This window comes from Anopheles merus, chromosome 2R (genome assembly GCF_017562075.2).
Source record: "Anopheles merus strain MAF chromosome 2R, AmerM5.1, whole genome shotgun sequence".
NCBI classification, from domain to species: Eukaryota; Metazoa; Arthropoda; class Insecta; order Diptera; family Culicidae; genus Anopheles; species Anopheles merus.
The window spans coordinates 61329929-61351317 of NC_054082.1; the positions used below are offsets into that span (position 1 = coordinate 61329929).

General features: G+C 43.9%; 1 protein-coding gene across 1 annotated transcript; it reads right to left on the reverse strand.

Moving 5' to 3' along the window:
* Positions 1 to 5190: 5190 nt before the first annotated feature.
* Positions 5191 to 6228, reverse strand: LOC121589546. The gene is made up of 2 exons (XM_041908543.1): positions 6149 to 6228; positions 5191 to 6046 (listed from the first exon to the last, which is right to left on the reverse strand). The coding sequence occupies exons 1-2, from the start codon at positions 6185 to 6187 to the stop codon at positions 5774 to 5776; spliced, it is 312 nt and encodes a 103-aa protein (XP_041764477.1). The 5' UTR covers positions 6188 to 6228; the 3' UTR covers positions 5191 to 5773.
* Positions 6229 to 21389: the final 15161 nt, after the last annotated feature.

Genomic DNA, 21389 nt, shown 5'->3' on the forward strand with positions numbered 1-21389 from the left:
AGAAAACAAATTGACTGTTGTCATATAAGCTACAATGGTTTAGGGGCGCCACAAATGTGGTCCCTAATTTTTTAAGAATATACGCAACACGCTTTGCGAACTACGTTTTGATAGAGTTCGGTTTCTTCGTTTTTCTTTTAAGTCGCGGAACGGTGAGTTCGGGAGAGACGCAAAAATTACTATTGTTCGTTCGAGAGTTGCCGGAGAAGAGAATGGGTGTAACAAGCCACCGGATAACCGAGGCGGTGAAGCGTGCTATCACCAGTTGTCTCGCTCTAGTTCGCCTATCGAACATTTTTGGTCGTGGTTCTAGATGTATGCACCAGATGGAACTCTGGTCGCTACAGGATTCCCCTCCTAGATCGGTCCCGCTGCGCAAAGCGACAGGCGAAATCATGGCGTTCGGAGAATTTCATCATGCCTTCCTTTTCTCTCCAACGGCAAATTTGTCAAGCAGCTCGTCGAGCTACCCGTCCCTGGCTCCGCCTCATACCCCTCGCCTGAGCACGCTGTCGAAGGTTTAGTTGTGTTGGTGCGCCAGATGGCCAATCGCTGTCAGCCGTCGTCCGTGCTTTTTCTCTTCATAGCGCTATCTCTTTCTCGCGTGTTGTAAAACTTCGAGGCGTTTACAAAACCTTTTTTGGCTCGATCAGACGATAGATCGAGTCCGTTGCCAACGCGCTGGCAGTACCACCTTTTAAAGACGAGGAAAAAAAGAACTTCCGACACTGACACACAGATCTTTTCTCTTTTAGATCTAAATAGCAAGTGTTTATTCAGAATCAAAATGAATTCTTATATACTATTCTTCTATTGTGGAAAGGTTATTTTATCTTCCTTTTACGCATATGTTCGTGTCGCTAGCCTGTTCCCTTTTCGCCACGCCTACGCATTCTTCTGAGAGGTTTTCTGGTTCTGTTTTATGTCAAGCATTATCCTGAAGGAAATGTGATCCCTTTTTTTATTGCTTTCTCTGGTGAGAACAAATTGTTGCATTGATTGCAGGCGTTGTGGTTTTCCCTTTTTGGCGTGACTGTACCTAACACTTGAATTCTGTGGTGCATGTTCCGGATGTATTGCATCATTGACAAATACTTGAACTTATTACTTTCGAATTCATGATCTGGTTAATGTTATTAACGCATCTACGTTTGAGTGATTTAGGTTTAACAATTTTACGGTCGTGAGAAAAATGGATGTAGATTTTTTCTACGCTTCTAAGGAATTGGTCTAGCTTGGCACACATGCATGCTGTAATCCTAAGTTAACCGTTATAGGTTCGAAATGAATTGAAGTAATGGACTGCTAAAAAATGCAAGTCAAAAACCAGATGGCCCTACTTGAAGGGTTTAGGATAACATTATGTTTGTCTCCTTGACGGTACGTCTGTTCTCGAGTACTTTTAAACTACCGTATTTTAGTCTATTTTATGGTTAGAAGGAAATATAAAAACTCTGGATTGTCGCGTTCTCAACATTCCGCCCCTCGTAAAACTGCTAGTTTTACCAGATTCACGCGACTGGTAGTACATCGTGGAGACATTATTGTTAATCGGGTAATGTGTGTTCTAATCTGCTCTATATATCGCTCACCTAGAGTTTAATTTCATCAGTTCAAAGAGGTTTCGTTGCGCTGGTGTGATGCTTTGCGCGATGACGTGTGATGTTTGCGTGGTATTTACGGCGTTTGGTTCTTCGGGCGTTAGTTCTTCTCTGGCTGCAGTTTGGTTGCTTCTACATTCTATTTGGTTTGGGTGAGCGGCGCGCCAACCGTACGTTGGTTGATTCTCCGATGCAGCTCGATTGTGATGTTGACGATCGCTGGTTAAATTGTTGCGTCCTTCGTCGTTGACATACGTTTGTTGCCTATTGTGGCTGCGGTGCGATAGAAAGTTGGTTAATGAATCCCAGAAGGCTGCTAGCAGCTGCCAACCATAGCCATATATTTCGAATAATCGAAAAAAAAGAGAGTTTGACGTTTAACGTAAAAGTCGCATTCGCATTTCCTTCTGTATATTTTCTTGAAAATCGCGCTGTTTATCACACTATTTTCCGGTTTCTGTATAATCACAGTATTTTAGAACACCGTTCCATTATCGTTCAATAGTGCGTTTATCTCTGCTGACCAAAAAATTCGCGTAAATTTCGTTTTTCGGATCGCATCTGAGTTCGCGCGTCCTAACCGCCATCGCTCTTGTTGCTGCAACGAAAACCTGCACCGCTCCCGTATAATGGCCCGTATTTGCAACGCCTGCACTATGGAAATTGTGGAGGCATCTATCAGCTGCTGCCTGTGCGACTCTCCATTTCACCAGCGCTGCACTTCGGTTCCTGCTGATCTGTTCCTGCGCATTGCGGAATATAAACAATTACACTGGTGCTGTATTGGCTGCAACAACGTATTTATGAATCCGCGCACCAAGTTCGTAAAAGACGCAGCCATGCAATCTGGCTTCCAGGCGGCAATTACAACAGTAGCCGAAAGCATCAAGACCGTTATGGAGCCATTGACTAACGAAATCAAAACTGGGTTTGCACGGATGAGCCAACTTGATCTAAAAACTCCACGTAGCAGTCACCCTCCCGCAAAAATTCGTCGCATAAATCGGTCTGTTCAGGCACGGCCCTGTCACTTCATATCGTGCTTAACGAAACACGAACATTCTTCGTTCAATTTCGAGTGTTTGGCTCGATCGAGTAGTTTATAAATAACAGTGAATGTCGTAAATAAAGCTCTCTTTCAATTTTGCTACACAACGAATAACTGCTGGTAAATATCAATGGATTGAACGTTACACCGAAACGCGGAAAATAAATTATCCGAAATAGTGAGATTAAACATTGGTGCCGTGACCAGGATTAAGACGAATCTGGTTTTCTAAATCTTAATTATTCTCGCGATAATCACTGTTTGCGCGCGTGTAACTGTGCTTTAGTCGCCTCACAATCGACCAAGTTCACTGTGTTCGCGAAATTTAGCGTTTTTTGTCAAACCGCACTATGACTGCTCCGATAAACGTTTTGTCGTCCAGAAGGACAGTTTTACTAGCAGTATTGGCTAAGCACGAAAAGTTTTTGGCCGAATTTGACCCGGAACGGGATGCAATCGAAATCAATATTCGCATTGCAAGGGTCCAGAAGCTTTCCGTTGATTTGGAAGCAATTCAGGCCAAATTGGAAGATGCAGCGGCCACCGAGGAAGTGATAAGTCACAATGCCGCGTTACGAGACGATTTCGGCTCGCGTTTGATACGCCTTGAAGCCCATTTGAAGGCTAAACGGGTGCACGTTCCGCGATCCGCAAGCACAACGCCAAACACCAACCCGTTGGCAGGTATAAAGCTTCCCACCATCTCACTTCCTGAGTTCGATGGTGATTACATGCAATGGCTCACGTATAGGGACACTTTTGAGGGATTAATTCACGAAAATATGGAACTACCACCGATACAAAAGTTTCATTATTTACGAGCTTCCGTGAAAGGCGAGGCTGCAAAGGTGATCGAAGCAATCACGATTAGCGCAGCCAATTACGAGCTAGCATGGCAAATGCTCACCGAAAGATACTCGAATGAGTATTTATTAAAGAAACGGCATCTTCAAGCACTTTTTGGTATGGCCACTGTTAAGAAGGAGAGTGCATCAACCCTTCACCATCTTGTGGACGAGTTCGAGCGTCACAAGAAAACTCTCAATCATCTAGGCGAAAAAACGGAGGCATGGAGCTGCTTGTTAGAACACTTAATGTGCACAAAATTGCCTACCTCCACATTAAGAGATTGGGAGGAAAATGCCTCAACTAGCCAAAATCCTAGTTACGAAGGATTAATCGCATTTTTACAGCGCCGTATGCGAGTGTTGGAAACCTTACAGGTAAACATTACCGAAGCTCCCTCTACCGTGAACCAAACGCACTATGCACATAAACATGCTCCGCCGATGCGCTTAGCAAGCTTTCCGTCAACATCACACGACACACGCACATGCCCTTTATGCCACTCCGATCACAACTTATCGAAATGCCCGCGTTTCATGCAAATGTCACCGGAGGAACGGTACCGAAACACAATGACACTGAAATTGTGCTTGAATTGTTTGCGCGACAATCACCGTGTGCGTGATTGCTCATCGCAATACAAGTGCAGACACTGCAATTCAACACACCACTCGCTTTTACACTCTTCACAAAATTACGGCACATTTTCCACTGCGAACACGTCAGCTGCGCAAAATGCTTCCGTACACAACACACACAACACAGACGATCACACGGCAAACACGCAACGCACTTATGCAGCAGCATTGAGGCAAACTACGGAACAAGTTCTGCTTCAAACTGCACTGGTAAATATTGTTGATGCGCATGGCATAATGCATCCTGCACGCGCACTTTTAGATAGTGCCTCCCAGCCAGATTTGATGAGTAGCCGTTTTGCTAATCGGCTAGGTATCAAATCGGGCACGGTCGACATCACACTGATTGGTGCTGGTCAATCGGCCACCCCGGTGCGGAAATCGATGCGCACCACGGTATCTTCCAGAACGAGCCCTTATGCAATTAATGTTGAGTTTTTGATAGTCGAGAAGCTTATTGCTGATTTGCCCGCACATGATGTGTCCACCAGTGGCTGGAAATTACCGCCACATATTATGTTCGCCGACCCCCATTTCGAGAAGTCGGCACCGATCGACATTATTCTCGGTGCCCGGCACTATCACACGTTCTTTGTAAGCGGGGCGCAATATAAAATGTCATCAAATCTCCCAGTCCTGATGGAGAGCGTATTCGGCTGGGTCGTGAGTGGATCCGCATCTACCTCTCAGCCAGCAACATCCAATACTTTTCATACTTCATCCGTGGTGTGCATGGTTTCACTAGAAGAATCAATTGAGCGTTTCTGGAAAGTAGAAGAACTACAGGTTAACGATGGCTTTTCTCCTGAGGATCGCAAATGTGAGCAATTTTACAAGGATACAACACAGCGAGATGAAGCTGGTCGTTATCTGGTATGCTTACCTAAACAAGCAGACTTCGATGATAAGCTTGGCCTTTCGAAGGCAGCAGCATTAAGGCGTTTTAGTTTGCTAGAAAGGAGGTTAGAACGCGATCAAAAGGTAAAAGCGGCGTACCATGATTTTATGCGTGAGTATCTGGAGCTTGGGCACATGTCACGCATAAGAAATCCCTCCGACGACGAACGCGCGTATTATCTGCCTCACCATCCCGTGTTCAAAGCCGCTAGCTCCACAACAAAGGTTCGCGTGGTATTTGATGGTTCAGCTAAGACGTCCACCGGCTTTTCGCTAAACGATGCGTTATGCGTCGGTCCTGTCGTGCAGGACGATCTGCTCGACATAATTTTGCGCTTCCGCACATATAAAGTAGCCGTTGTTGGAGATATTGCGAAAATGTATCGACAAGTATTGCTTCATCCTAACGACCGGAAATTTGTACGCATTTGCTTTCGATTTTCGCCTCACTCGCCAATCGAATATTTTGAGCTGAATACAGTTACCTATGGCTTAGCCCCCTCATCATTCTTAGCAACCAGAACATTGCTGCAGCTTGCAAACGATGAGGGCGACTCTTGTCCCAATGCTTCAGCTGCTTTGAAAACTAATTTCTACGTTGACGATTTCATCGGTGGTGCTGATTCCATCGAAAATGCTCGCCAGTTACGAATCGAGCTTTCTCAATTGCTCGCCAAAGGCGGCTTCGAGCTGCGAAAGTGGACATCCAATCAGCTCGAGGTGCTCGCCGGTTTAAATGCGGATCAAATCGGCACACAGTCAGCGCGGCAATTCTTACCACACGAGACGGTAAAGGCTCTTGGTGTTTCATGGGAGCCAGAGCATGACGTTTTATCTTTCGAATCCGCAATATCCAGTGATGTGTCCATTCCGACAAAGCGATCCATTCTATCTAACGTAGCTCGCATGTTCGATCCGCTGGGCCTGATCTCCCCGATTGTCATTCGGGCCAAGATGATGATGCAGGAATTATGGTTGCAGAAAGCTGGTTGGGACGAGTATGTTCCAGATACTATCTGTAAGAAATGGAAAGCAATACAACAGGATTGGCAGCTCATCTCTGAATTCAAGGTTAGTCGTTATGCGCTTCTACCTGGTGCGCGTATTCAGCTACATACCTTCTGTGATGCATCGGAAGCAGCATATGGAGCCTGCATTTATGCGCGTTGTGAAGGCGAAAGTGGGCAGATACGCATAACGTTGCTTTCTTCCAAATCACGTGTGGCACCGCTCAAGCGCGTCACACTGCCCGGCTTGAACTATGCGCTGCTGTATTAGGAGCACACTTGCATCACCGGGTAAAGAAGGCGATGGGGATCAACGTTGCAGAATCTTTCTTTTGGTCGGATTCCACCATCACCTTAAACTGGATCAGCGCCACCCCCAACACATGGGCAACGTTTGTGGCTAACCGGGTATCTGAAGTGCAGCATTACTCACACCCGCGGCAGTGGAGACATGTACCCGGCGCGTCTAATCCTGCTGATCTGGTTTCACGAGGCACGTCAGCCGCTGATTTCCTGAAAAGCAAACTGTGGAGCTTCGGTCCGGATTGGCTATCTTTGCCCGCCTCCATCTGGCCCAACTCTAGCCCAGAACCAGCCAACGAAACGAATCTAGAGATTCGCCAGGTGAGTGCTGCCGTTGTACACACAACCACTAATCACCCTTGGTTTGCGTTGTGTTCTAGCTACAAGCGATTGCTGCGTATCGTATCATACTGCATTCGCTTCACACGTAACGCTAAGGAAAATGCACGCACTCAGCGAACAGCAGCACAGCACCCGCACCTTTAATCGTCACACCCGAGTACATGGAAGCAGCAAACACTGTGTTAAGCCGCCTAGCACAGCAGGATGCATTTTCAGCTGAACTCGGTCAGCTCAAAAAGGGAAACGAAGTGATGAAGCAATCCCCTTTACGTGCACTAAGTCCATTCCTTGACGAACAAGGGATCATCCGTGTAGGGGGACGTTTACGGCTATCTCAACTTCCCTACCAAGCGAAGCACCCTGTTTTGCTTCCCAAGAAACATCCGTTCGCGCAATTGATCGCAAAGTATCAACACGAGGAGCTTCGTCATGGAGGAGGAAGGCTGCTCTTATCTCGCATTCGCGAAGAGTTTTGGCCGTTAGATGGAAGGCATCTTGTTAAGCACATTGTGCAGAATTGTTTCCGGTGCATTCGACAGCGACCGACACTTGAACAGCAACAACTTGGACAGCTTCCAGCGCAGCGCATCACTCCCAGCCGGCCTTTTAGTGTTACCGGAGTGGATTACGCCGGTCCATTATACCTGAAGCCAGCCCATAAACGAGCCGCCCCGGGAAAATGCTACCTCTGCGTATTTGTTTGTTTTTCCACTAAGGCCGTACACTTGGTGCTGGTAAGTGATCTAACTACTGCTGGTTTTTTAGCTGCATTACACAGATTCACAGCACGACGCGGTTTACCGGCACACATACACTCGGACAACGGGAAAAACTTCGAAGGCGCGGCGAGGGAGCTTCACGAGCTGTTCGAAATGTTTCGCGATGAACAGCAGCTACATCTAATTGTGACAGATTGCACTAACCGCGGCATCAATTGGCACTTCACCCCTCCCAAGGCACCACACTTCGGCGGATTGTGGGAAGCAGCTGTGAAGACCGCCAAGCGACACCTTTTTCGGCAGTTAGGCAGCACGCGACTATCCTACGAAGGCTACACAACTGTCCTACACCAGATTGAGGCGGCGATGAACTCGCGGCCTCTCCTACCTATGTCAGACGACCCTAACGATATATCGGCACTTACTCCAGCGCATTTCCTCGTGGGCACATCGATGCATGCTGTCCCCGAGCCGGACTACACCCACCTTCGTTCCTGCACCCTCAGCGACTTGCAGAAGTGGCAAGTAATGGTGCAACGCTTCTGGAAACACTGGACGACGGAATACCTGCAAGAGATGCAACGTGATAACACCATGGCGAAGAGGAACGACAGCATCTTACCTGGCAGACTGGTCATTCTGAAGGACGATTTCCTCCCCCCAACCCGTTGGCCACTCGCACGTATCGTACATGTGCACACCGGAGACGACAAGCTGACACGGGTAGTAACACTGAAAACATCAAAGGTATCGTAACTCGTCCGATAACAAAAATTTGTATCTTACCTGTGGCAGAGGCCGACGAGAGCGCATGCACATAACTTCCGTTTATTTTGATTGTTTTTGTTTGGATTGTTGACATTCGTCAAGGGGGGGAGGATGTTCAGGCACGGCCCTGTCACTTCATATCGTGCTTAACGAAACACGAACATTCTTCGTTCAATTTCGAGTGTTCGGCTCGATCGAGTAGTTTATAAATAACAGTGAATGTCGTAAATAAAGCTCTCTTTCAATTTTGCTACACAACGAATAACTGCTGGTAAATATTAATGGTTTGAACGTTACACCGAAACGCGGAAAATAAATTATCCGAAATAGTGAGATTAAACACGGTCAAAACGTTTGTTCTCGGAAGTCGCTACTGACAACCGTACTTTGTTTACATTTGGCGCCAGACCCATCAACACCCAAAACAATAACAACCAGAACCAAAATAATAAGCCGATCGATGATATGTATCGCAAAAATCGAGCTCCACCCATGATCACAGGCACAAACAAAGATACAACTACATTTCCGATCAAAATAGTCCCCGCTCAGTCTACGGTGCAGAAGTGCGCATTGTATATTTCCCGGCTCGCTCCAGATACATCCAGTGACCAAATAGTGCAAATGGTCAAACATGCTTTGTCCATTGAGGATGTCACTGCATATTGCCTTATACGACAAGGCACAAACACAGCAACACTCTCATTTCTATCATTTAAGGTGTTAGTGCCTCTTACTCAACGTGAAAGGGCTCTTTCCCCCGATACTTGGCCGCTTGGTCTATCGGTGCGTGAATTTGTCGACTACCGAGCTCAACAACCAGGTGCAAATTTTCGTCTACCGCCAATGAGACTTTCAACACCCACAACCCTATCTACAGCGCAGGATATTCGATCACCACAGCTGTTGGATCACACAATACTTTCAGCACACACTCCACGCACTTCACCCACACCGCAAACCCACTAATTATCAACACCGATAAACAATTCACACACATCACGCACACTCGCACGCTCGCTAATCAGCTGTACACCGCATATGAGCCAAATAACGCCGAAACAACTTTTGTTGATAATTTACGCACTCACCTGATGATTGTTCCTCCAACAACAAACAACTTTACCACCACTGAAGCAGTCTGTAGTAACGGCATCTCGTGCAGGCTACTTAACGATCGTGAACCCAACACTACGCAACTTCAGCAGCACTATTGCTACAGTACAGATCCTACACTCACACAAACGCACGACGGTCATGTCATTCCTGCAGGAGTTGGCTCCTTAAATAATACTGACGATTTGTTATTTTTATATCAAAATGTAAGAGGACTAAAACTAAATGTCATGAGGTATTCGATTATGTTTCTACTACTCATTACGACGTCATTATCCTGACTGAAACATGGTTGGACTCCTCTATTAACTCGTCACAGTTGTTTCCGGACCATTATATCGTCTTCAGAAAGGACCGTAATGACAGAAATAGTAGGAAAACCAAAGGTGGTGGGGTTCTCATAGCTGTCGCCTCACATTTGCGAGTACTCTTATGTTCTACATCAGACACTGTCGAGCAACTTTGGTTAAAGATTTACAGCATTAAGAAAACGTATGTTATCGGCGCAATGTATGTTCCTCCTGACATGACAAATAACACGTCGGTTATTCACACAATCTGTTCAACTATTGACGACGTAGCGTGTAAAGCTAATGAAATGTGTTTGTTATTCGGGGACTTCAATTTGTCAAACCTGAATTGGATACCCGATGAAACAAATCCACTTATGCTCCAAGTTGACTACGAATGCTCGAGGATCACGGACAACTGTCGCCTTCTTCTTGATTGTATGAATAGCAACGGACTATACCAGATTAACAAAATTCATAATGCGTCGAATAACTACCTCGATTTGATCTTTGTATGCGACGATACCCTGCAACAATGCTCTTCACCGGCAATAACACCCTTCCCCATAGTTGCTATTGATGGCTATCATCCGCCTATAGAGCTATGCCTGCCGAACGGCTTAGCCAAAGCAGAACATCACACAACATCACATCAAGAATCAGGCATGCTCGACTACAGTCGCACAAACTTCTTGATTCTAAATGATCTACTGCAATCCTCTGACTGGTCATTCCTTGATGGAAACCCGGACGTAAACCATGCACTCGATATGTTCAATCGGAAATTTACGGTACATTTATCTGCCTGCTGCCCTATAAAACGCCCACGACAGGGTCCACCGTGGGGTAATGCTCAATTACGCCGTTTAAAACGAAACAAATCTTCCTGCTATCGGTTTTACCAAAACAGTGGAACACAACAATCGAGATTGCGGTTCATCGCAGCACACAATGTATATAGAAGCTATAATAGACAACTACACTCTCGTTTTTTGATTCGTATACAGTTCAGCTTAAGAAGAAAACCGAAAAAATTTTGGAGGTATGTCGACACAAAACGGAAAAACAGCTCCTTGCCAGCTATAGTTTCCTTTAATGGAACAACTTCGTGTACCAAAGAGGAAACCTGCAATTTATTTGCCGATCGTTTCATGAGTTCGTTTACCACTGAAGCTCCTGGCTTCTCATTGGATGCTGCTCTCAACAACGTGCCCTCCGACGCTGTCGATGTTAATGTGCGTGACATAAACATCTCCAGAGATTCTGTGCTAAAGGCGCTCAAGCAGGTCAAACCATCCTACAACCCTGGACCTGATGGTTTTCCGACCGCAGTTCTTGCCAAATGTAGCGAAGTTTTGGCCGGACCTCTGGCTCGTATCTTCACACTCTCGCTCAATCAGCGTATGTTTCCAGGAGCATGGAAATCGTCCTACATGTTTCCTGTGCATAAAAAGGGGGATAAGAGCTTAGTGGAAAACTACCGTGGTATTACTACTTTGCCTGCAGGTGCTAAGGTTTTTGAAGTCGTCGTCCAGAACTCGCTCTTGAACTGTTGCCGCTCGCTGATATCAACACGCCAACACGGGTTCTTCCCTCGCCGCAGTGTGACCACTAATTTGGTGGAGTTTGTATCTCACTGCCATGCTGCATTCGCTTCGGGAGCCCAGATGGATGTCATCTATACCGACCTTAAGGCTGCCTTTGATCGGGTGAATCATCGCTTGCTGTTGGCGAAGCTTGCTCGTCTTGGATTCTCTACCCCTTTAGTTGAGTGGTTCGAATCTTATCTCACCAATAGTCGATATCGCGTGAAAGTTGAATGTATGACATCTAGGGAATTCGTGAGTTGTTCAGGCGTGCCACAGGGTAGTAACCTTGGACCTTTGCTGTTTTCTCTATTTTTCAATGACGTTACTACTGTAGTAAGGGAATCTGAATGTTTATTGTATGCGGACGATCTTAGACTTTTTTTTCCTGTGAGGTGTTTTGGTGATTGTCTTGTCCTGCAAGCATCGATCGACTCTTTTTCTGACTGGTGTCTGAACAACGACCTACAAATTTCTGTTGATAAATGTTTGTCCATGTCGTTTCACCGTTCTAATTGTCCAATAGTGTTTAACTACTAATTCCCTAAGTTAACCTGTTTTTCTTGCTGTGATACTCTGTGTTATTTATTTTGTGCCGATGTTACATTGTACCGTGATGCTTTATGTTATTATAAGTTTAGTTTATAAGATCAGTGATAAGGCCAATGATGGCCAATCACTTAACATTTACAAATAAACAAATAAACAAATAATATTCTGCCGTGTATTATGGTGTCCATAATGAATTTTAGCGCTTTTGCTATTATGTAAATACCCAGCGCTGTTGATGTTACATTTCCTAGCCACGTAGACCAATTTATGAGTTTTTTCCAATATTTGTTAAATGCTTCGTTTACGACCTTTTCAGATATAAGCGATTCGAATCTAAACCCTTGAAGATTTGGATGTTGACCTGCTATCATTTTGTATAATACTGAAGTCGCTATTTTTCTGTCCCCTTGTTCGTACACCATTTCCTTCATTTTCTTGAGACTTTCAATACGTACACACCACTTTCCATTAGGCTCGGTAGTGGTGTATAGGACCATGTTGTGACGATGTCTGTGTTTATTTGTTGCAGCGCGGTGGTTTCCCTGATACCATGATCAATGTTATACCATCTTCCACTCATTAGGAATTTTGCGGGTAACAGCGATGTGCAAGCTATTTGATTACCCCGGTTTTGGAGTATTCTTGTAACTGGAGCCATAAACATGGATTTGTTGTTGTAGTTTACTGGTACTTCTTGATAGCAATCTTCTCTTTTTTCATAAGTGACGTAAACCGGTTTGCATTCTAGCACGTATAATGCTTCTGCTGCTACTACTGCGGTATAGCCAGATCGTTTAACTAGCGTAGAAACGAATTCGCTTGGGTTTAGTCGAGCTAAGGTCAGTTTTGTTTCCATGAGTGCCTTATCGATTTTGCACATTTCGGTCATTACAGTTGCGTAAACGTCGTTCAATTTTTGGCCAAGGTAGCTTTCAACAAGCGTTATTTTAGAATTGAAATAAGTGAATAAGTCTAAATTCTGACCATTTTTTGTTTTTTCTAGTAAATGGTGATTTATACCCGTCGAACTCGAGTATAAATATTTTTGGGTGGTCGGTTTCGTAGCTATCAAAACCGCATATCTTGGCTTTTTGGCGTGCTCGGATGGAAAACATTTGGTCTTTGGATAATACTGTGTAAACTGCCTTTTGGCGGTTTGTTATGTCGTCATTGTCGTACGTTTTGTTGACGATACCTTCATAAATAACCTCAAAGTTGGTTTTTTCGCTTTGTCTGTTTAAGTCCACCTCCCAGGTAAGGTAACCGGAGTCTGCGTCTAAACACCAGCCGAGTTTGTAGTTGCACACAATCCCGTCTCGAAGTATTACCTGTTCGTCTTCGAGGTTAGCTGTGGTGGTGTAGTCGTGCATGCTAATTTCGTATTCATAGTATACCAACGCGTTTTCCCATGTGTAATCTGCTGTACGGTACACTCCGCCGACGCACGATGATCCCTTGATGCTGCCGATGACGAGCGCTTGCCCTCTTGTGGTGTAATTACGTTTAAGTTCCCTAATCTTGTAATCAATTGTTAAAGAGACTTCCCCTAACTCTTGTGCTCCCCTGCATTCACTCGGTGTGAATTCTTTCAATGTGTATGAATAACAACGCTCCTTGCCCGGGTATGTTTCGATAATTCTACCCTTTAGCCATGATCCAATTTTATCTATGTTCGGATCAGGAATGACCACTATGTCATCGAGCTCAATTGGTTTTGTGAATTTATTCCATTTTGGGCGTTGTGCGATCAACGGCAAGTATTCCCGTTTCCATTTTTCCCAAAAGGTCTTGCTGTAGTGTAGCGCTAGCCTATAGTGCTTCCTCTCGAATTGTATGGTAGGGAAGTCAGTTGGAATTGAATAATTTCCCGCTCTCCCTATCAGAATGTGAAATGGTGTCAGAGGTTCATCATATTCCTCGTTGAGTGGAATATGCGTTAATGGTCTGCAATTTAAGATAAATTCAGCCTGTATTAAGGCGCTTCGCAGTACTTCGATTGTCGGTGATCGATTTTTACGGCAATCTATCATTGCTTTCAAATTCGACTTTACAATACGTATTAAACGTTCTCAAGCTCCGCCGAAGTGCGGTGCTATTGGTGGGTTAAAATGCCATTCAATATTCAGCTTCATCGCTTCGCCCGATTCCATACGAGAATCAACCTGATTAATTAATTGTTTTAATTCATTATTTACCCCAACAAAATTTGTGCCGTTGTCGCTGTACATGTGCGACACCGCTCCTCTTCTACTTTGGAAGTTAAGAAAGCACATGAAAAACGAATCAGTGCTCATGTTTTCGGCCAGTTCTATGTGAGATGCTCTTGTGGTCATGCATGTAAATATTACGCCCCATCGTTTTTCGATTGACCTTTTTACCGCCACTTCGAAGGGTCCAAAATAGTCTACACCTGTATGTGTAAAGGGGTAAACGTACGCCTCCGTCCGGCATTCTGGAAGCGATGCCATTATCGGAGGTATTGGCCTTGCCGCTGCATTTTTACATTGCTGACATCTAGCCTTCACGTAACGGAAGGTTGTATTTAATTTGGGAATAAAATATTTTTGTTGTAAGGCAGCTAGAACGATTTTGTCTGATTGATACTTGTACACCTCGTGGTACCATTGTATTTTTAGATGTGTTATGTGATGATCGCGAGGTAAAATAATTGGTATTTTGATTTCTGGTGGAACTTCTTTCGCATGTTCCAACCTGCTTCTGAACCTCATAACCCTGTTTTTGTCTAGAAACGGTGTTAGTTTTGAGAGTGGACCGGTTGTTGTTAATTCTCCATTGGTTGAGATATCTTTAATCTCATCCGGATAAATGTCGGCCTGAGCCTTTCGATAGAGTATATTTTCAGCTCTGACTCTGTCCTTCATCGTGTAAGTTTTCGAGAAGGATTTTTTGTTCAGACCGAAATCGACAATTTTCATTACTGTCGAAATTCTAAACAGTAGTTTCCACCAGTTGGAGAATTTATGTTCTTGAATGTAATCTGTTTTAGCTTCATGCACGTTCAAGTAATGCACTTCTTCCTCTTTTGAGTCTGACGATATGTTTTGTGGCCATTCGTTTTCCTTTAATTGTAAGAATGGCGGACCGTCACCCATTTTGATGATCCACAAATGTTTTTCGTTGCTTCATCAGCCGGATTAGAGTTAGAGGGTACCCAACGCCATTGATCCGTTGTGGTAGTGTCCAATATCTCACCAATGCGGTGAGCTACGAATTGTTTGTATTTTCGGTGGGATGAGTTTATCCAAGCCAATACGGTTTTTGAATCAGACCAAAAGGTGGTGTTTTTCACGGGAGCTCGCATCTCGTTAGTTACTGATTTCAGCAACCTAACGCCCAGCAAGGCCGCTTGTAATTCCATGCGCGGAATTGACAGTCCTTTAATTGGGGCTACTCGCGCCTTACCCGCGAAATTGTACGTGCGGGACGCCTTTCGGCGTACTCCTGACGTAAATTACCGCCGCGAACGCCTTATCCGAGGCGTCCACGAAAACGTGTAACTCCAATTCTGTTGTTGGACAATTCAATACCCATCTGGGAATATGAATGTCCTTTGTACGATCGATTCCCCTTAACCAATCATTCCACATGTCATTTAGTTTTTCCGAGATCGATCGATCCCAATCTCTCGTTTCTTTATGCAATTCTTGCATTTACATTTTTCCTTGAATCGTTATGTGTGAAATTAACCCCAGTGGGTCGAAAAAACTCATCACGAAGGACAAGACCTCCCTTTTTGTAGGGAGCCTTTTGTTTTCTAGCACTTCTTTTGGAAGTTTGTCAAGCTTAACTTGGAACCCAATTGTGTCTTGGTTGGTGTTCCAATAAATCCCCAAAATTTTGTTTGACTCGTCCGTTTTATCGTCGAGAATCTTGAGGTTTTCCGGATCGATTCTGTCTTCCGGAATTGTATTCAACAGCCCTTTGTCGTTGCTGCAAAATTTCGTGATAAAGAACCCCCCTTCGTCATGCGCTTTAATTACTTGGTTAACTGTGTCAATAGCTGTTTTGATAGAGTTGAAACTATCGTTATAATCGTCGACATAGTGTTGATTCACTATTGGCGAAAGCGCTAAAGGGTATTTGTCCTTTAAACGTAATGCATTGCTGTTCTTTGCCGCTTGCGCACATGATGGTGAGCATGTCGAACCGAATGTCATTACTTGCATTACGTATGTATCGGGTTTGCGGTCTTCGCATTCCCTCCACAAAAAAACGCTGCGCATCTTGGTCTTCTTTTCTAATTTGTACCTGGTGGAACATTTCTTTGATGTCTCCACAGATGGCGAACTTTCCTTCCCGAAAACTCACAAGTATTCCGAAAAGTGATGTTGTGCTGTCTGGGCCTGCCAATAAGGCCGAGTTAAGGGATTCCCCTCCTACCTTAGCGGCCGCATCAAATACGAGCCTTGGTTTTGGAGGTGTTTTGTTTTTATTTACCACGATGAAGTGCGGTAGGTAAAATGTATGGGATGGCTTTATGTTTACCTCCCAGGGTTGAAGCTTTCTAGCGTAACCCTTTTCGACATATTCGTTGAATGTCTTAATCGCCCATGCCTTTAGCTCCGGTTCCCTATTTAGTTTCTTTTTAATGCCAATCAACCTTGACATAGCATTGTCGAGACTGTTCGGAAATTTATGCGTATCTTTTTTCCACAAAAGTCCAACTTCGTATCTTCCATTTTTAAACTTTAGGGTTTTTTCTAAAACCTCTTTAGCTCTTTTTTCTTCAAATGATTCGGGTAACTGCGCTACTGGCTTAACCCCGAAATCTTTTATTGAAAAATAATCGGACATCATTTTACGTAATTCATCCATTTCCTGAACCATCAGTGAAAAGTGTGTACCGACTTCGTTAAGCGGTTTTCCATGAATTATCCAGCCAAGACGGGCAAGCGAGGCAATAGGTTCCCCTGGTTTGCCGACCTTGTGCTTTAACCCTAATAGCAGATGATTATGCTCAACGCCGATAATCATGGAAGGCCTTACTCCTTGTAGGTTTTTAATTGGAAGATTCTTTAGGTGTGGATATTGCTTGCTTAATTCCGAGTAATTAAACGTTTGAGTTGGTAACATCAGATTCTTAACAGTTCTGACACCCTTCAAGGTGTACCCTTTCTTGGTCACCCCCTTGATTCTCACTTGTACGCTTTGGCTGTCCTCATGATTGGACTGCTGTTCTTGTGTCCAGATTAATTGAAGCGGTCTCTTTTCTCCCTGTAATGACAGTGAGTCCGCCACATCTGAATCTAACAAGGTAAGCGATGATCCCGTATCTAAAAAGGCATGTGTCGCGACGGACTTGTCATTGTTTATCAGTGTTACCGGAACTACTTGATACAACGTGGACGATACCGGTTCTACGACGTGGTGGTTATTTAAACCTTCTTGATTTAAACCCTCGCGCGGAGGCGTGTTATCGGATAAGTTGGTGTCGTGAAGCATTCTATGATGCTTCTTTACGCAACCTTTAATTCCGCATTCGCGCGCCTTTCGGCACTCAGCTGCCTTGTGGGTATTTGAACTCAAACAACCCAGACATAACTGTTTATTAATGGCTATTTTCAGCCGTTCAGAAATGCTCTGATTTACAAGGGCGTAACATCGAGTTGTCTCGTGTCCCTTATTGCAAACTAGGCAACGTTTATTGTTAAACCTGTTTGGCTGTTCCTTACGTCCACTCGTTTGTGGTACGGGATTAGGCGATCCCTTTTGCCCAAGGGTTTCGCTCGTTCTAGGAGAAAATGTTTTTTGCATTTTTCCCGAATTGTGAACGTGAAGATTCCCTCTATCGGAATGCTCTTGTGCGTGCATCGTGTTCATCATTTCCTGCTCGATAGCATATGGCTTAAGCCATTCAGTCAAGTCAGTTATAGTCAGCACGTCCATCTCGGATTTTGCTTGATTTAAATACTTCATGCGATCCATCTTGATGTTGTAAAGAAGTTTCGCGGTTAACTCGATAACTAACCTATGGTCCTCTACGTATCTAGGCATATTCATGAGCCTTGCTGCCAGCACGAGTTTGTTTAGTGCCTTTACCATGTCCGACACGATTGTTTTCGAGTCCTTTTTTAATTTGTGCAAATCTGCCAATAATTCTGAGTAAACCAAAGATGGTCTACCATAGGCCGTTTCTAAGCTTTTCATGATTTCCTTGACATTTTCCGATTCCATTATCAGTTGCCGTACATTATCCAATGCGGCGCCGTACAAGGATTGTCTCAAACGGGTTAAATTTTCCAAATTGGTGAATTTACCCTCTTCGCTCGTATCGTCGAACGTTTTCTTAAAAAATGCCCATTCCTTTGGACTTCCTCCAAATTTAGGTAACGGCATTAAAGACTGGCGTCTTAAGATTGTCTCAGTATGAGACGATTCCTTTTGGGCCATTAGATTCGCTACAACCTGCATCAGTTTCTGCATTTGTTTGTTCGAATTTGCCTGACTCAGGGCTAGTTGGCCTAAGGCAACTTCCAACAAATCTTCCTTTTCGTCAACCGAGGTGCTAGCACTTTCTTGACGAATAGAATGAAGATTAAGTTTTTCTTTCCTAATCTCAGTGCATTGGATACAGAACCATACATCCGTTGGTTTTTTATCCAACTTTGCACATGCGAGATGGAATTGTCTTTCGCAATCAGTGCAAGCGATTATATGCCGCACATCTCCATCCTGTTCCGTACACAGGCGGCAGCGGCCGTTTGGATTTGAAACGAAATATTTCGAAATTTTGGACAAATCAAATGATTTCCGAGTTGAAATATTTCGTAAGTTTTAATTGAATAATAATTGGAACGACTCACCTGGATTCAAGTTTGCTTACTTGAATACCTGTTTTGTTGTTATGACTTTCGGTGATTCAGCGGACGCGTTCCCTTGTAAAGATGTTGTTACAGGAGCTTCCTACTCCAGGCAAAATTTGCAGCGGGCTCGTAGTTATTTCGAATGAATCTGCGATGATCTTAAATGCTTGATGAATCAGCGATGAATTTGCGTTCTCGGTTGGCCGAGTCGTGCTGATTGCACTTTTGTAGGACCTTTTGTCCTCCCGCTATCTCTTGATGCGGTGTTCGATGCTCGATTTGTTTCGTAAATCGGCTTAGATCAGCTAATATCTGCACTAGCTGTTTTCTTCGGAGTCGTTTTTAACTATTTTCGAGGTAATAGTTATTTGACGATTTACCCTTCGTGGGACTATTCTCCGATTTGCGTGTGTCGTCAGATGGCTTTCTTTCACTCACGCTACGACTGTGGAGCTTCGTAGCATTTTTCCTTTACGCGTTACAACACTTGCCCTTGAAACGCTTCCGGAAACTATTGTTCATAAAAGCACTGCTAGTTAACTGCCTTTGCACTTTAACACTGCACTTGCACTTTAACTGAACTGCTGTTCTTTTGGCGACAGCACACCGTTTGCGAGAATTCGCTCTTAGAGTTGTATTTGCGCGTTAATACACCTCCTCTCTGGAGCCACCATGTAAAACTTCGAGGCGTTTACAAAACCTTTTTTGGCTCGATCAGACGATAGATCGAGTCCGTTGCCAACGCGCTGGCAGTACCACCTTTTAAAGACGAGGAAAAAAAGAACTTCCGACACTGACTCACAGATCTTTTCTCTTTTAGATCTAAATAGCAAGTGTTTATTCAGAATCAAAATGAATTCTTATATACTATTCTTCTATTGTGGAAAGGTTATTTTATCTTCCTTTTACGCATATGTTCGTGTCGCTAGCCTGTTCCCTTTTCGCCACGCCTACGCATTCTTCTGAGAGGTTTTCTGGTTCTGTTTTATGTCAAGCATTATCCTGAAGGAAATGTGATCCCTTTTTTTATTGCTTTCTCTGGTGAGAACAAATTGTTGCATTGATTGCAGGCGTTGTGGTTTTCCCTTTTTGGCGTGACTGTACCTAACACTTGAATTCTGTGGTGCATGTTCCGGATGTATTGCATCATTGACAAATACTTGAACTTATTACTTTCGAATTCATGATCTGGTTAATGTTATTAACGCATCTACGTTTGAGTGATTTAGGTTTAACAATTTTACGGTCGTGAGAAAAATGGATGTAGATTTTTTCTACGCTTCTAAGGAATTGGTCTAGCTTGGCACACATGCATGCTGTAATCCTAAGTTAACCGTTATAGGTTCGAAATGAATTGAAGTAATGGACTGCTAAAAAATGCAAGTCAAAAACCAGATGGCCCTACTTGAAGGGTTTAGGATAACATTATGTTTGTCTCCTTGATGGTACGTCTGTTCTCGAGTACTTTTAAACTACCGTATTTTAGTCTATTTTATGGTTAGAAGGAAATATAAAAACTCTGGATTGTCGCGTTCTCAACATTCCGCCCCTCGTAAAACTGCTAGTTTTACCAGATTCACGCGACTGGTAGTACATCGTGGAGACATTATTGTTAATCGGGTAATGTGTGTTCTAATCTGCTCTATATATCGCTCACCTAGAGTTTAATTTCATCAGTTCAAAGAGGTTTCGTTGCGCTGGTGTGATGCTTTGCGCGATGACGTGTGATGTTTGCGTGGTATTTACGGCGTTTGGTTCTTCGGGCGTTAGTTCTTCTCTGGCTGCAGTTTGGTTGCTTCTACATTCTATTTGGTTTGGGTGAGCGGCGCGCCAACCGTACGTTGGTTGATTCTCCGGTGCAACTCGATTGTGATGTTGACGATCGCTGGTTAAATTGTTGCGTCCTTCGTCGTTGACATACGTTTGTTGCCTATTGTGGCTGCGGTGCGATAGAAAGTTGGTTAATGAATCCCAGAAGGCTGCTAGCAGCTGCCAACCATAGCCATATATTTCGAATAATATTCTGCCGTGTATTATGGTGTCTATAATGAATTTTAGCGCTTTTGCTATTATGTAAATACCCAGCGCTGTTGATGTTACATTTCCTAGCCACGTAGACCAATTTATGAGTTTTTTCCAATATTTGTTAAATGCTTCGTTTACGACCTTTTCAGATATAAGCAATTCGAATCTAAACCCTTGAAGATTTGGATGTTGACCTGCTATCATTTTGTATAATACTGAAGTCGCTATTTTTCTGTCCCCTTGTTCGTACACCATTTCCTTCATTTTCTTGAGACTTTCAATACGTACACACCACTTTCCATTAGGCTCGGTAGTGGTGTATAGGACCATGTTGTGACGATGTCTGTGTTTATTTGTTGCAGCGCGGTGGTTTCCCTGATACCATGATCAATGTTATACCATCTTCCACTCATTAGGAATTTTGCGGGTAACAGCGATGTGCAAGCTATTTGATTACCCCGGTTTTGGAGTATTCTTGTAACTGGAGCCATAAACATGGATTTGTTGTTGTAGTTTACTGGTACTTCTTGATAGCAATCTTCTCTTTTTTCATAAGTGACGTAAACCGGTCTGCATTCTAGCACGTATAATGCTTCTGCTGCTACTACTGCGGTATAGCCAGATCGTTTAACTAGCGTAGAAACGAATTCGCTTGGGTTTAGTCGAGCTAAGGTCAGTTTTGTTTCCATGAGTGCCTTATCGATTTTGCACATTTCGGTCATTACAGTTGCGTAAACGTCGTTCAATTTTTGGCCAAGGTAGCTTTCAACAAGCGTTATTTTAGAATTGAAATAAGTGAATAAGTCTAAATTCTATCGTTATAATCG

Excerpts from the sequence above, each read along its gene's own strand:
- LOC121589546 (XM_041908543.1), bottom strand. The coding sequence starts at position 6,187 with ATGCAGGCTCCATATGCTGCTTCCGATGCATCACAGAAG. Across the intron at positions 6,047-6,148 it reads CTTCCGATGCATCACAGAAG|ATAGTATCTGGAACATACTC; the intron begins GTATGTAGCTGA and ends CATTTCTTACAG.